The sequence below is a fragment of the Hypomesus nipponensis genome, chromosome 11 (assembly GCF_054491055.1).
Source record: "Hypomesus nipponensis isolate SF chromosome 11, ASM5449105v1, whole genome shotgun sequence".
NCBI lineage: Eukaryota > Metazoa > Chordata > Actinopteri > Osmeriformes > Osmeridae > Hypomesus > Hypomesus nipponensis.
The window spans coordinates 19,081,113-19,095,333 of NC_140371.1; the positions used below are offsets into that span (position 1 = coordinate 19,081,113).

Genomic DNA, 14,221 nt, shown 5'->3' on the forward strand with positions numbered 1-14,221 from the left:
TCAAATCTGTTGGGAAGTCGCTCGTGTTGTCATTCCGACACCACTTTGTTCTGAAATTGAGAGTGTTAAGTCCCTGATGTGCAAACTACGGTGTTTGAATACACACTTCCCTCAGGCAGGAAGAAGAGGGTTATTTATCGAGTAAAAAGCTGAAGACTAAGCCGTGGGTTCCACCTTCACTGCACATGGCTGGCCAGTGTATTGGTTGTCCCACTGACAGATTTTTCCATGCAAGTGATAGCCTCTCTGCTCCGGAGCAAGTAACCGGAGATTCCCCTTTCCTACAGCGGGTATCATCCCTTAAACAGGGAGAACAACCAATAGTAAACAACACTATTTCTACTCCCTGAACCCTCTAGCATCCTGTCAGAGACATGCCAGTTCTTAGGCACTGACAGACATGCACATCCAGGTGCCCCCCCACCACCACAGGACATTGTCTTGTGACCATCAGGGTTAGGTTTCTACATTTTCCACACCACCAGGATAGCACAAACGCCTCGTCTGGCGTGTAACACTATCACAAGAGATGGACTGCAGAGCATAATGGATAAATGTGTGTATCAGACTCTTCCCACAGTGAAATAGGCTTGTTGAGACAAGACATAATGGATGTCCGATAAAGGCTAACATGTTGAGTTTAGAGTGTTTGGGACGGAAATGGCTGATCTCAGTCCAGGATGAGCGGCCTTCTTATCTGACCACTCCTTTTCCTGGCAGACAACTGCACTCCAGTGACCACGACACGTCCCGTCCAGTATTAGTCAAGTGTCCAGTTCGCTGTAGCTAGCTCAGACCGTTGTTGATCAAATGTTGCTATTGTAGAATGTGGAGAGCTGTCTCCAGGGAGTTGTGTGAATGCTGCCAGCGCAAACATGTTGCTTGCTGTGTCTCTAGTAGTCTAAAGATAAAATAAATACAAGATGTTTTCAAGGATTGTCAGCAGGAGACAGATACCATCAGAATCTAAGAGATGGGATGTACAGTCCTGTAAATTGGCTCTGCCTTAAAGTGAATTACAGTAAACTCCTCACAGAATGACCACAAAAGGTCCATTGTGTGGCCAAAGAAAGATAGTTTTGTGCCAGGTCATCACAGCTTGAAATGAGAAGTTAGAGAGTGGAAGTTATATGATGGGAACCGCTAACCTCACATTTCAAGTCGTAACCAGACAACAGGTCATTAGTAGTAGGTTGTACCATTTACGGTAAAAGGGGCAGTGCAATTTCCCAATCTTAGGGCCCTGTTCCCCATCATGCTCATGTCCATTTAGCACACAAATTAAAAGGGATCTAAAACTATTCTCAAATGAAAAAGCTGAACTACATTTTCTTTCTTTTTTTACAATTTATTGCATAAAAAGCAAGAATTACAAAATGTACAATTACAAAATGTTATGTGAGACAGAACATATCTACAAATATAGAGGTCCCTTTTGTAAAAAAACATCTATGTATACGATTTAATTCCTTCCACAGCAACACAAACAAAAAGTGTCCCATGAACAAACAAATCAAACACGTCAAACTAAACACTTAATATCCTTCACAGGGTTATAAAAACAGTTTCCAAACACTGACAATATTGTTCCTTATTGCTTGATGTGCTTAACCATACAACAAATGATTATGAGGAAACCCCATAGAACTGACTGTACGTTTCTAAACGAGTGACCACGTTGGCCTACGGTAGAATCTTTGGACTAAGTAAGGCAAGCTCAATATGCAGAAGCACTGGCAGTAACTTGGAAGCAGTACATTTCACTCAACAGGTCTAGCGAGTCCATTTTGATCTGAAATGTCTCTGGTGTGCGTTAGTCAAACAACCAGGGGCCATGTTGAGGGGTGCTATCAGTCAGTGTAAACTGTTTCTCTTCAGCCTGCTTTAGCTTCTTGTCGGATCATGTTGCATTCCACGTCTAACAGCGAACAGTGCAGCACAGCCCTAATAAACTACACACAATGACAAGGCACTGTCTGAGGAGGGCTGGGGCTGTTTGGGAAAAAAAAGAGAAGGAAAACAAAGAAGCATTTGGTGAAGACACTAACTCAATCCACAATTTTCTATTCATGACGTCCTCTAAGTTGTCAGGTTACATTCTGTGCGTCACACTTTAACACAAAATCCTGGTTCTGGGGTCTAAATGGCACTCACCTGCCCCCCTGGAGGCGGTACTGGCCCCCCTCCTCTCCTGTCTCTGCCCCCTGGGTACGATCTACGGGGCCCGCTCCTGACCTGATCAGCACCCACCCCCCCTGGACTCCACACAACAGCTTCATTACCGTCAGCCACTCCCATGCTCAACAGCTTGGTTAACTAAAACAAACACAGCCTCGCTACTTCAAACATGAATCAAACATCATAAAGGCTGAGCTATATCTATCTATAAGGCTATATCTCCACAAATATAAACATTCAATCTTTCCCTTTTCCCTTAAGGCAGCGTGATAACTAGCACGGTGTGGTACGAAATCCTGTTGAGTCCAAAGAGTGATTCACAAGGATGAAAAGACATGTTATCGCGGCAGTGGATGTTTGGTGTTGACCCAGATTGGGATGCCGTTGCTGGGCGTCACCCAAGGCTTGACTGGAGGGGAAATACTCCTGTCTCTTACGTGTTTTGCATGCACTTGTAACATAAGGCCACAAGGCAACAGTGGCTACTATACAGACAACATGCTTTATGACGATACCATAGCACTGATTCTGTTGGCCAATGGGGTGTAAAAACACAAGGTGATCTGCATCCGAATCCTTTCCCCTCCCGTCACCTATTGTCATATCAAGCCCTGTCAAATCCATAGCATACGAAGTTGCATTTCTTTGGAATTATGCCGTCTGTAGTCTTCTTGTTCAGACAGTTTTTACAGGCTGTTGGAGGCACAATTCACTGCAGCTTTGGAGAATGCCCGAGGGGTGAATGGGTAAACATGTTCTCCCTTCGGCAAAGGTTGATGTCCCGGTTGAAAATAAAAGACTTCTTGTGACCCAATCAACAACAACAAAAAGTAAACCGAAATACAATGAGATTGCTGGAGAGGTTCCAAACACTAAGTCTGGTTTTTGCGCTTTCCGAGGACAGGGCATGACTAGAGGCGGTCGTGGAAGAGGAGAAACCTAATGCACACAGCAGGAGCTGAGGAAAGATTCCTCCTTCCTTCTCTCTCTCCTCCAATCCCGTGAAGAGAGGGATGAAGGGATGGATTGGAAGTGGGTTGGAGGGAGTCGGTGTCTTCAGTGCATCCGAGCTCTTCTCTGAGAGAGAGAGAGAGAGAGAGAGAGAGAGAGAGAGAGAGAGAGAGAGAGAGAGAGAGAGAGAGAGAGAGAGAGAGAGAGAGGGAGGGAGGGAGGGAGGGAGGGAGGGAGGGAGGGAGGGAGGGAGGGAGGGAGGGAGGGAGGGAGGGAGGGAGGGAGGGAGGGAGGGAGGGAGGGAGGGAGGGAGGGAGGGGAGCACTCGACAGATACATCCGTTTCCCCTCTGGCTCAAGAGATGGAGGGAGGGAATGAGGGCGGGGTGGAGGGCGTGTCCTGGCTGTCTCTCTGAGACATGGATGAATGGAGAGGAGGATAGAGACGGTCCTCCTGTCATCCAGTGCCATCCCTTGTTGGTTGATGCCAGGGCCTTAGTAGCTCAACTTGACCTGCTCAATGTCTCCAATTAACGTCCGAGCCAGGAATATACCCATCATCTGTGGAGACAACACAGCAGCACGTTACCATGGTGCTGCCACTGTATCAACACATCACAGGGAGCTCAGAATCATCCCCCCCCCCCCCCCCCACACACACACACACACACACACACACACACACACACACACACACACACACACACACACACACACACACACACACACACACACACACACACACACACACACACACACACACACACACACACACACACACACACACACACACACACACACACACAGTAGTTTCCCTGGTACCTGCAGCAGAGATATGACGATGAAGGCTCCGGCCACGATGTAGATGTTTCGAGGCAGCCAGGCCTCCAGGGCTGGGATGCAGCCCTGAGTGTAGATGTAGTTACCCCAGTCGCCCTGGGAGACAGGGAGGAGAGGCACAGAAACAACAGACAGGAAGAGACCGGCGTTAAGTGTGGCGTGACCCGTCTGAAACGAGGCACCTCGAGAATTCAAGATTTGAGACATCGATTCGGGCTGCACGTTGGAGAAAAAGCACACAGGAATTGGCTGAATGCGTGTTGGCAATATGAAAGAATCACGCGAGCATCTATTTAAAAAATCCTCAACTCAAGGGCAAGACCTTGAGAGAATTTGATCCTTAAGTTAAGTATGGGCCTTCATAATTGGACAGCCGAGGTCACCATCAGTGGGCCGTTTATACGTGATTATGATGAATCTATCCAAGACTGAAGCTTGCACATCTCTGTCTATACTGGCCTCGAGTCTCTCCCTTCACACAATCAATCCTCTGAGCAGGCAAGCCCTGTCAAGCAGGGAACTGAAACCACTGCTAAATAAGGGTCGAAGTTTGAACACAGGGCTTTAAAAAACAAACAACAACAACAAAAATAAGTGCTAAATAAGGGTCACACACCAACCGCACACACAATCAAGCACAAAACACACACGGATCAATGTAAGCAGCCCAGCTTGGAGAGCAACTGCTGGAACACTGGCTAGCAGAACTGTGCTGGAGAATCTGTTCTTGTCGGCCTGTGTTTCTAGATGCGGACAGAGGGACGCAAGGGGTGGGGGGAGGGGGGGAGATTGGCTGAACGCCACCCTACCTCCTGCTCTCAGCTGTGATAACAGGATATTTTGATTTCTTCCAGGTTGAGTAATGGAGAGAGAGGGAGCTGTCGATATGAGAGTTCAATATGTACCAGCTGGGCCTTGACTTGTCTCCTCTCAAGGGGAAACATCTGGAAACCTAATATTACTACAATGCTTTGGTCTAAAGACCAACAGCTAGGTTTTTCCTTCTCCAACAGCGCTGTTTGGAAATGGAAAATATGTTGAAACAAAACAAATATCAAAGCAGCTTCAACCTTATTCGTGTTAAAGATGTTACATGACAACTAAATGACTGGACATAGATTGGCCTCAAAGTATGTCTGCACAGCTCCCAAGATCATTCCTTTCTGATTCTAGAATCTGCATTTGACCTTTTCACCACTTATTTTGATGTGTTTAACACGTGTCCGGTCTGTGTTCGCGGTCTCACCTTCTGACCAGCTCTGACATCATAGCCACATTGGGTGTTCACCACGGTGTCCTGTGAGAACAGAGATCAAGTTAAACACACACACCTGATACCTAATCACACACACCTGACAGTCCTCATTACCCACAGTGCTCTAAACATTTATCAATGGGCCATAAGAATGCAAAAACAAAGTAAGCAAGTAAGTAACTTAGTACCCTAGTATGTGTCTGTTTGAACAGTCAGGGTGACAGTAACTAGGAGAAGACCGTTGCTTCAGTGTGACAATTAAGCTGGCTAAAGGAAAACTCCACTTGTTGTGAGAAGGGAACGACAGATGCTTCAGGTGCAAAGAGAGCAAAGAAGACAAACAAAACAACAAGTGAACAAACACAAAGGGTTCTGGACACAGATGGAGAAACTACAGGAACAACCAAACACACATCCACCACTCCAGACAGACAGGCTGAGAGACCGACAGGCTGACAGACAGACATGCTGACAGACAGACAGGCTGACAGACAGGCTGACAGAAAGACAGGCTGACAGACAGACATGCTGACAGACAGACAGGCTGACAGACAGACAGGCTGACAGACAGGCTGACAGACAGACAGGCTGACAGACAGACATGCTGACAGACAGACATGCTGACAGACAGACAGGCTTACAGCAGGGTCGCTGAGGCAGCAGGAGAAAGGGACTCCACACTTCTCCCGGCTGATGTTGCTCTGGCTGCAGTTGAAGTACACGTTCAGGTTCCAGTCATCTGGGTCTTTGGCTCCACAGCAGTGGTTCTAGGAGAGGGGGAGGGGACACGGAATCAGTCAAACATGAGCACTCGAGGACACATCGAAATGGGGGGAGAGTGAGAGCGATAATTAGCCCCACATGCCCACTGACACACAGGCTACTGTTGTGAAGCTTGAGAAAAGCAGACAGTGCTACTGATGAAAAGACAAGGGAGATAACAGCTAGCAAAAAAATAAAAAATACAAAAAATAAATAAGAAAAGGTTAAAAACCAGACAGGATAGTCTCTCAGGGTCAGAAACCAGCATGTCTCCCTTCCTGCCAGCTGGCCTACAAAGCACACCACAAAACAGATAAACACACACACACACACACGTACTGTCTCACCAGCCTCTGCAGGGAGTCTATGAGGTTCTGCAGATCGATGTCCTCTCGGTAGGCCTTGACGTTGGCCAGGAAGAAGTCGCTGATCCAATCCCTCAGGGGGTCCTGGAACACCACAGCCAGCACCGCCGCCGTCAGCTCCAGGAAGAAGATGAAGCCTATCACACCCGAGAACTGGTGGGGACACAGGGGCTCTGAATCAGACTAAATCCTGGAGCTACACGACCAGACCCGGGAACACCAGGTCCACACAAGATAAGATAAGACTTTGTAAAATCCCCAGGCACGAACATTTTGGGTTTTACAGCAGCAGAGAGACAAGCAAAAAAAATAAACACATTTGAACATATGACACTATGAAGACAAACATATGACACACACACAAAACAACATTATAAACAAGATACAGGCTAAACATATAAACATGATTTATTCTCAGAACTGTGGAACATGGATACTAGAAACTGGTACGTAACTCAGAGAGATGAAATAGAGTTTCAAAAAAAACTAAATGTACTCCGTAACGGCAGTTCCTGCAGCTGGTTAGACTGTGGCAGGGTGCTGGCTTGACGATAAGAACAAGGTCATCAAAACACAGACTTCTTATTAAAAAGCCGGTTTGTGTACAATTTCTGAGTGGGGCACAGGGCCCATATCAAATAATTATAATAGTGCCAAACAAAATTTCCAACAACCTAAGAAACGTAAACAACGTCTGATTACTTGACATAAGGGAGAGCAATTGTGCATATGGACAAGGACGCAGAGGTGGACTGGGCACAGGGTGTGGAGTGGAGAAGGTAAGGATTAGAGCATGATCAATAAACAAGATCATTGCAGACAGTTGTGTCCTTTCCCCGGCATGTTGAAAGTCCACACGTGTGTAGGACACCATGTGTGAGGAGGCCCGCTGCTGGGACTGAACAAATCTGTTGTTCATAGAAGGTTTCCTCCTCATCTGGGATGCCAAGCCACACCTTGTCAAAGTCAGATGGGTGAGCCAGTGGCCTGAGGCATCAACAGAAGGCTCGGTCGGAATCACCACTTGAATACTGGGCAAGGGTGGCATTCAGAGGGATATGGTGAGGGAATGATGGAGGGATAGGAGGAAGGGAGAGAAAGAGAGAGAGAGAATGAGACAAGGAGAGAGACAAAAGGAGGACGACATTGGGTGAGAGAAGAAGTAAATAGAGATAAAAATTGAGACGTTTTGAGAAGTTGTTACCCAGACAGCCAAAAAAAAGACAGAAGGAGTCATTGTGGCAGAGGAAGTGACTGTGGGTGACTACAACAACTTCTAGTCTTAACAAATGCTCACCCTTCCCCCAGGGTAATAAGGAAAGCCTACAGTACGTCTGGGAGGGCTCTCTTATCTGCTGACAAAGAATGCTAAGCACCAGTAGGGGGTCAGATGGGTGAGCGGTTAGGGAGTCGGGCTATTAATCAGAAGGTTGACATGCCAAACGACGTTGTGTCCTTGGGCAAGGCACTTCACCCTACTTGCCTCAGGGGGAATGTCCCTGTACTTACTGTAAGTCGTTCTGGATAAGAGCGTCTGCTAAATGGTTAAATGTAGTATGGTTCAGTATAAAACGTTAGATTCTCGATTTCTCTGACACAGAATTGAAGAGGGAGGGCAAAACAGCTGTTGTCCTGACGACGAAGGCCCGAGCTACTCACAAACTTGAGCAGGCAGATGTTCTCCCTGAGCGCGCCCACACAGCCAGCGAAGCCCAGGATGAAGGTGACGGCCCCCACCACGAGAACCAACCACACGGGGTCGAAACCATGCAGTCGTGTCACCTGGGTCAGGTCCAGGAGCACTCCCTATAGGTCAGAGCAATGATGACATCACCAACACAGCCCTCCGCCTGATTCGCTGGACATCGTATCCTGGCACTAACGGATGAGGTCTATAACCTGTCGGGCCCACGTTAGTAGGACAGTGTAACGCAGCCATTCCCCACCTTTTCTACTTTGCATCACCACTTGCATAGCTCAAATATTTTTTTCCAACCCCAAACACATCCGTTCACTTAATGGGCCGCAGCCCACAGGCTGGGAATCGCCGGTGTAGGCAAGATAGATTAGATATATTTACAAGTTGATAGCCAATGTAATCGTAGCTGTTTACCTTTTCGCTCCAGGCCCAGAAACCGATAGCAATAAACGCTGCTCCGGCCAGCTGTGGAGGGAAGCACACCCACACACACACAGAAGACTACATGTTAGGAAAGACACTGACTTTACTGAGGCTTCATGTTGTGTTCCTCGTCCCAGCAGCCTAAGCCTCATAGCATCTTATGACATCGTTTCACCTCTACAATGATTCATGGGCGTTTACCTCGACTAACCACAATATATATCAAATGGATACTAACAGGGAGTCAGGTGGCTGAGCAGTTAAGGAATCGGGCTAGTAATCAGAAGGTTAACAGTTCGATTCCCGGCTGTGCCAAATGACGTTGTGTCCTTGGGCAAGGCACTTTACCCTACTTGCCTCAGGGGAATGTCCCTGTACTTACTGTAAGTCGCTCTGGATAAGAGTGTTTGCTAAATGACTAAATGTAAAATGTAAATGTAACCCCACAAATGATTTGTAGTGAATGGCAAACAAGCCAAATATGTTCACTTAGTCTAAATCAAGGAGAACATCAAGGATTGAAATTGTTAAAACTATCTGATACCGGCTACTACCAACTGAGGAAATGTGGATAATGGTTGGATATCTATGTGAAAGGAAGACATATTTTATCAACAAGCCCACAAAAAGGGAATTAAAATTATCTTTAAAATGGGGGGAAAAAGCAAACAGTTGTCATGTCAATCTTCAAGCTTTGCACATAGTGACACCATTACCCCAGAAGGTTTTACACTTCCTGTTGACAAAAACTTCTGTCTGACGTAAAAAAAAATCTCCACACACCATGCCTCGTAGGCAGACGGTAGCAGATGATAAAATAGGAAGGAAGGAACCTCACAAATTCTACTCCCAAGTGTCCAGAATAACAACCAAGGAAGTGCAACAAATACAACTGACTTTGTAGATTCACCAAAAAATCTGTGTGATGACTTAAACAGGAAGTTGATACAAAGTGTTCAACTTCACCACTGGGAGGGCCTTAATACACAGACTTGATTAGCATTCTGTCAAACAGTTAAAAAACCCAGAAAGAAAACAACACAAAAACAAATGCCGCTGGAGAAGTTAGAAAGAGAGAGGTAGAGGTTGGAAGGAAAAGCCCATTTATTCTCAGCCCAGTTTAACAGAGTACACAAACATAACGTCTGCCATTGGCGAATGTTATCAGAGAGAGGCAATGGAAATAGTACTCTGTGGGGTAAAGATTGCAGCAGCGGGGCGGCGGGTCAGCTAGCAGAGAGGTTGCAGAGATGGCTGAGTAAACTCTGTACTTCCAACATTAAAGCGCTTTGGATAACTGCCCATGAAGAAAACTTTTAAACCTCGCCCTCATATTGCAATGGCCTCTGTATCTGTCACCGGATGTAACAACGTACCACCTCTGAATCATTCTTTCGTTTCGCCTAAAATGTAACAGTTTAGTTGTTGTGGGAATAAAACATACGTCTACATTTACAACTTTCTTTATGTCAGATACCACTTACCCAAAATATGATGTTGTAGCTGAACATAAGGTATTTGTAGCAGCAGCTGACCTCGCGTGTAGCTGCATTCTGATAGCGGTAGTAGTGCATCTGAAATACAGACAGGAAAAGGAGTAATTCAAGAAACTATGGAACATGTATAACAAAACCTAAAAGGTATCACCTGACTGTATACAAATCCTATTTTGGCCATTTCAGCTAGTGTTAACTATCTACTTTAGCTTTCACGTTAGACAGCTTATAATAGGCAGGTACACGACAGTCAAGTACTGTATTGCATCGAGTCGGGTGCTCACTTTACACACCCGAAGTTATTCTTACTGGTGCGGAGTTAATATTTTGTGCTAGAACAGCCAAGTTCTCAAAACCTGAGTGTAAATGATATGGGTATGACTTTACAATCTACACTGAACTGTACAGTTAGGCAAACAAACCAGTAACTCACATTTTCAAAATGATCTGCACATTATCTAGCACTACACAGCTAGCTGGCTAACTAGCACAACAGAATGCCGCTTTCACTTCAGCTATGTTGCCTCGAGCGATACCCCCCTTACGTTGACGGCACGTTACGTTCAGAACAAGCTAATTAAATACCCGGTCAACTTCTACCATTGATTTAACTACATACCGTGTTATTGATGTTTCCAAAAGTTAAAGGATTCCCATAAATTCCAGAAAGTCTTCTGTTAATTTCCCCCCGATAGACACTGCTTTGTTAAACTTGTCCACAGGCAGGCAAGTGAGTGGCACTGGCTCGACGAAAGTTGTGCAGCGCGAAGCCTACGGCCCTTCAAAATAAAGGTCATTTTAAAACTCTGGCTAAATCGTAATGAACGTTCACCTCGTCTTTTCTACCACGATTTTGCATATACTGTATAAGTGATACGATACTGTTGTAGACCAATCAATAACATGGACATTGCATGTCAATATATGACATACATTTGTATACAGGACGGACGTTTTTTGAACTAAACACATACAACATTTGGTATTTTTAGGCAAGTTTTGAACATAGTTACATTTTATTTTGAAAATCAAGAAATAGAATACGGTTGCGATAACACTCTCCATTTAATACATTTAAAACTGGACAATTACTTTTCAATAGTCGATATGAGGTTATTGTTGCTGCCTCTGTTAAAGTGGACACATTCATATTCAGCCAAAACAAAAGTAAACTCTCGCAGATGGCGCAGATAACGTGACCAAATCAAATAAGCTTTTAAGACCCTTTCCTTCACAATCTGTTTAAAAAGACAGGCATGTCTAAAGAGAATTATGACTGTCCTCAGGCTCCACCCCAAACTTCACCAACGTGAACCTGTGTCCCTTAGACCTTGGTGTCCACTGTCCACTATCCCATTGATGAATTCTAACTTTGTTGTCACTGAATAGGCTAGTTGAAATGCAAGAATAAATCACAATTGATTAAGGTGATTTATTATCATCCTGCCTCAAAAGCACAACTGACTGTGGCAAAGGATTAGCATCAGAATAGCTTTGTGTCTGGAATGTGGTCGTTTTGCAAGTTGGGGGTGAGTTCTATTTCCTGAATTGCATTTTATATACTTTTCACACTATTGTTGCTTGTTCACAAATACGATGGCAGTTGATAGAGAAGCTGCCTTGAATTAATTTCTTGTTAGATAGAAAAAGGAAATACATTTATGAACCATTCGTTGACACTGATATATTAGTAGCATGGCGGCTAGAGTTAAATATGAAACATTCTATTCACCATAGGAAATATGGGTACTTAAAGGCTACAGTATTTATATAGTACATCAAGTCTGTTCGTGCAGGGAAAATTATATGCCACTAGATGGCACAACAGTCCACAGTTTAAAATGGCTTCATACCAGATAACGATGGAGTCCTCAACAAACAGAAACTCACATATCAAGCCCTCTGTTGACCGGAAAGGGGTCATATTTCAGTTTCAGAATGTTAATATAAGATTTGTTTAGTTTATGCTTGTGTAGAGTCTGAAGTATATTGTTTACAATTACTTCCAAAGCACACTTCACGCTTCTCAAAGTACATCACACACACACACACACATAAAGACATACTGTACTGTAATTTATAGGCCGACTGTTTATAGACCGAAAGTGATGTGCATTGTCTGTAAGCCAAGTTTCTCATGAGAAAACTCAGTGCTTGTGATACTTACCAGGAAACTGTGGGCCCTGTGGTTGCTGTATAGTTGGTGCTGTCTTCTTCTCCTGCTGCCGGGCCCTTGTGTCATAGTGCTCTCCACAGGAAGCCTCACAACCCTGTGGTACGTAGGTTGTCACAGGGTGAACCAGACAGACAAAAGGTCAGAAGGTCACCACAGGATAGGCTCAAGGCACAAAGATGTCTGGAAGAGATAGGATACACAAGAGAGTGGAAACTTAACTAACGACATCGCAGGTTGTGTAAAGTTTTGTACGTCTTATGCAGTTTGGGAAGATTGAGGTAAATTATGTCAGATATGACAGGGATTAAAAGATAAGGCAGGGAGTGGAGTAAGATAAAAACTGCCTCTCACTTTTTTTGTTTCAATAAGCCCCCTTCCAATGATTGGCAAGTACCATTTCCTCTAATTCTCAGATAATATCTGTATTGAATAAGATTTCAACTTTCCCCTTACTGCTTTTTTTTTCTTCTTTTTTTTAAACCCACAAATCCCTAGTACAAGATAAGGATTATTTCTGCCTCTGTGTGGATATTGTAAATGTTATAAAACGGAAGCCACAGTCAGTTTCAACATGTAAATGTGTGAAATGGAAGGTTTTAGGCGACATGTCCGTACGTTCTCATAATCCACCTCACATCCACCAGGGTTTAAATAACCAAGGAGAAAGACTAGAAAAAACGCAAGGCAACTTTTTTTTATGGCTGAAGGAATTTGTTTATGTTTAATTTCTAAAGGATATCCTGCCTCCATGAGCTGTATTTATTTTATATATTGACAGAATATAATCACTTGATGTCTTCTCAGTGCATATTTTGGACCTTTTCCTGACCTGGAAGTGAGTTCTTAATTGTAGAACAAGACCCAGAGATTATGCAATGGGTTTGTCTTCCTCATACTCAAAGGATGCTTCACGTAACAAATCAGAACAATGGAACAATCTGCCCAGTGTAGAACCTTGGATTAATTTGGTGTTCCATATAGAAACAAATAGGGTTATAATACAACATTCAAGCCTTAGAGCTTTATGTGACCTTTTTGTTATCAGTAAGAGGGTATTATAGTTACAAAGCATTCTATATTTCTTCGTTTTTAGAGTGTAATTTCTTTGAATTAGTGTAGAACAATCTTGCCACATGTGAAGTTCTTAGGAATTTCTCTACAGACAAGGTACTGATAGCAACCTTTAAAACATTCTCAGAACCTTTTTAACTGTTGGTTTGATTTTATCTTAATCTTTGAATGAAAAGTTACAATACAGCTTTCTCTTGCTCTTATCGTGGTTTCTGATTATTTTGGCAACACTCACTCACAGAGAATTTAGACATCTGTGATATTTTTGTGTATTTTGCATTAGGATGTTATTTACCTTGACTGGGTGTCCACATTATTTATACCATAATATAAAACAAATAGAAGCATTAGGGAAAGAACAAAGAATCGACATTAGGATCTTAACGGCTGTGTTTGGTTGCTGTGTTGGCTTTAATCCACTGCTACCATGAGAAACTGGGCTTGTTGTTTACAGTGAGATAGAGGCGGCGTGGGGATCCGACTATCAGAAAAAAGCACTGCTCTGGGATTGGACCCTGAGTATCTGGATCAGCCCAGCGGACCACTGTCCTGGGACCTTACGGCCTCCCACAGGAGGAACAGGGGTCAACACACAGGATGAGATTGAAGAGTGATTTTTCCATTCCTATTTATGACTCGGATGGGGTGGTCCTCTTGAGTACAAAGGTAAAAACCTGTAACAGCATCATGCTACAACTTGCTTTTCATAAAATATGAGCAACTTTTTTTCTCTGACCGTTATTTGTTGGGTTAGGTTTCTGTTTGCACTGCGTGAGCTCCAATTTCTTACTATCAAGATCCAATCGAGTTCCAATGATCACTATTCACTTTGTTTCTTTCAAACAAAGTTGGTTAGTTAAGGTCAGATCGGAGACTTCAACGTTGGGTACTACAGAAGCTGTCCTTGTTTGAAAGCTGTGTGCGTAAATGAGTGACGTCTGATCTAGGACCCATCCTCTGCTCTCTCTTTACTTCTCTCTCAGACAATCATTAGTTTCCGCCTGCA

The 14,221-nt window shown here is 44.1% G+C and overlaps 1 protein-coding gene and 1 long non-coding RNA gene across 3 annotated transcripts; one reads left to right on the plus strand and one right to left on the minus strand.

Annotated features, from left to right (window-relative positions):
- Positions 1-3,440: 3,440 nt before the first annotated feature.
- Positions 3,441-10,734, minus strand: tspan14 (tetraspanin 14). Of its 2 annotated transcripts, none has more exons than XM_084667067.1 (9): positions 10,588-10,734; positions 9,957-10,046; positions 8,464-8,514; positions 8,010-8,156; positions 6,333-6,503; positions 5,865-5,990; positions 5,215-5,265; positions 3,951-4,064; positions 3,441-3,689 (listed from the first exon to the last, which is right to left on the minus strand). In XM_084667067.1, the coding sequence occupies exons 2-9, from the start codon at positions 10,044-10,046 to the stop codon at positions 3,624-3,626; spliced, it is 816 nt and encodes a 271-aa protein (XP_084523193.1). In that variant the 5' UTR covers positions 10,588-10,734; the 3' UTR covers positions 3,441-3,623. The 2 variants fall into 2 exon arrangements, with proteins under 2 accessions (XP_084523193.1, XP_084523194.1); XM_084667068.1 differs by lacking the exon at positions 10,588-10,734 and adding an exon at positions 10,402-10,472.
- A 370-nt stretch (positions 10,735-11,104) lies between these two features.
- On the plus strand, positions 11,105-13,813 carry LOC146268549 (uncharacterized). The gene is made up of 3 exons (XR_014768777.1): positions 11,105-11,497; positions 12,139-12,243; positions 13,670-13,813. It is a non-coding gene; the product is annotated as an uncharacterized LOC146268549 (long non-coding RNA).
- The last annotated feature ends 408 nt before the right edge of the window (positions 13,814-14,221 follow it).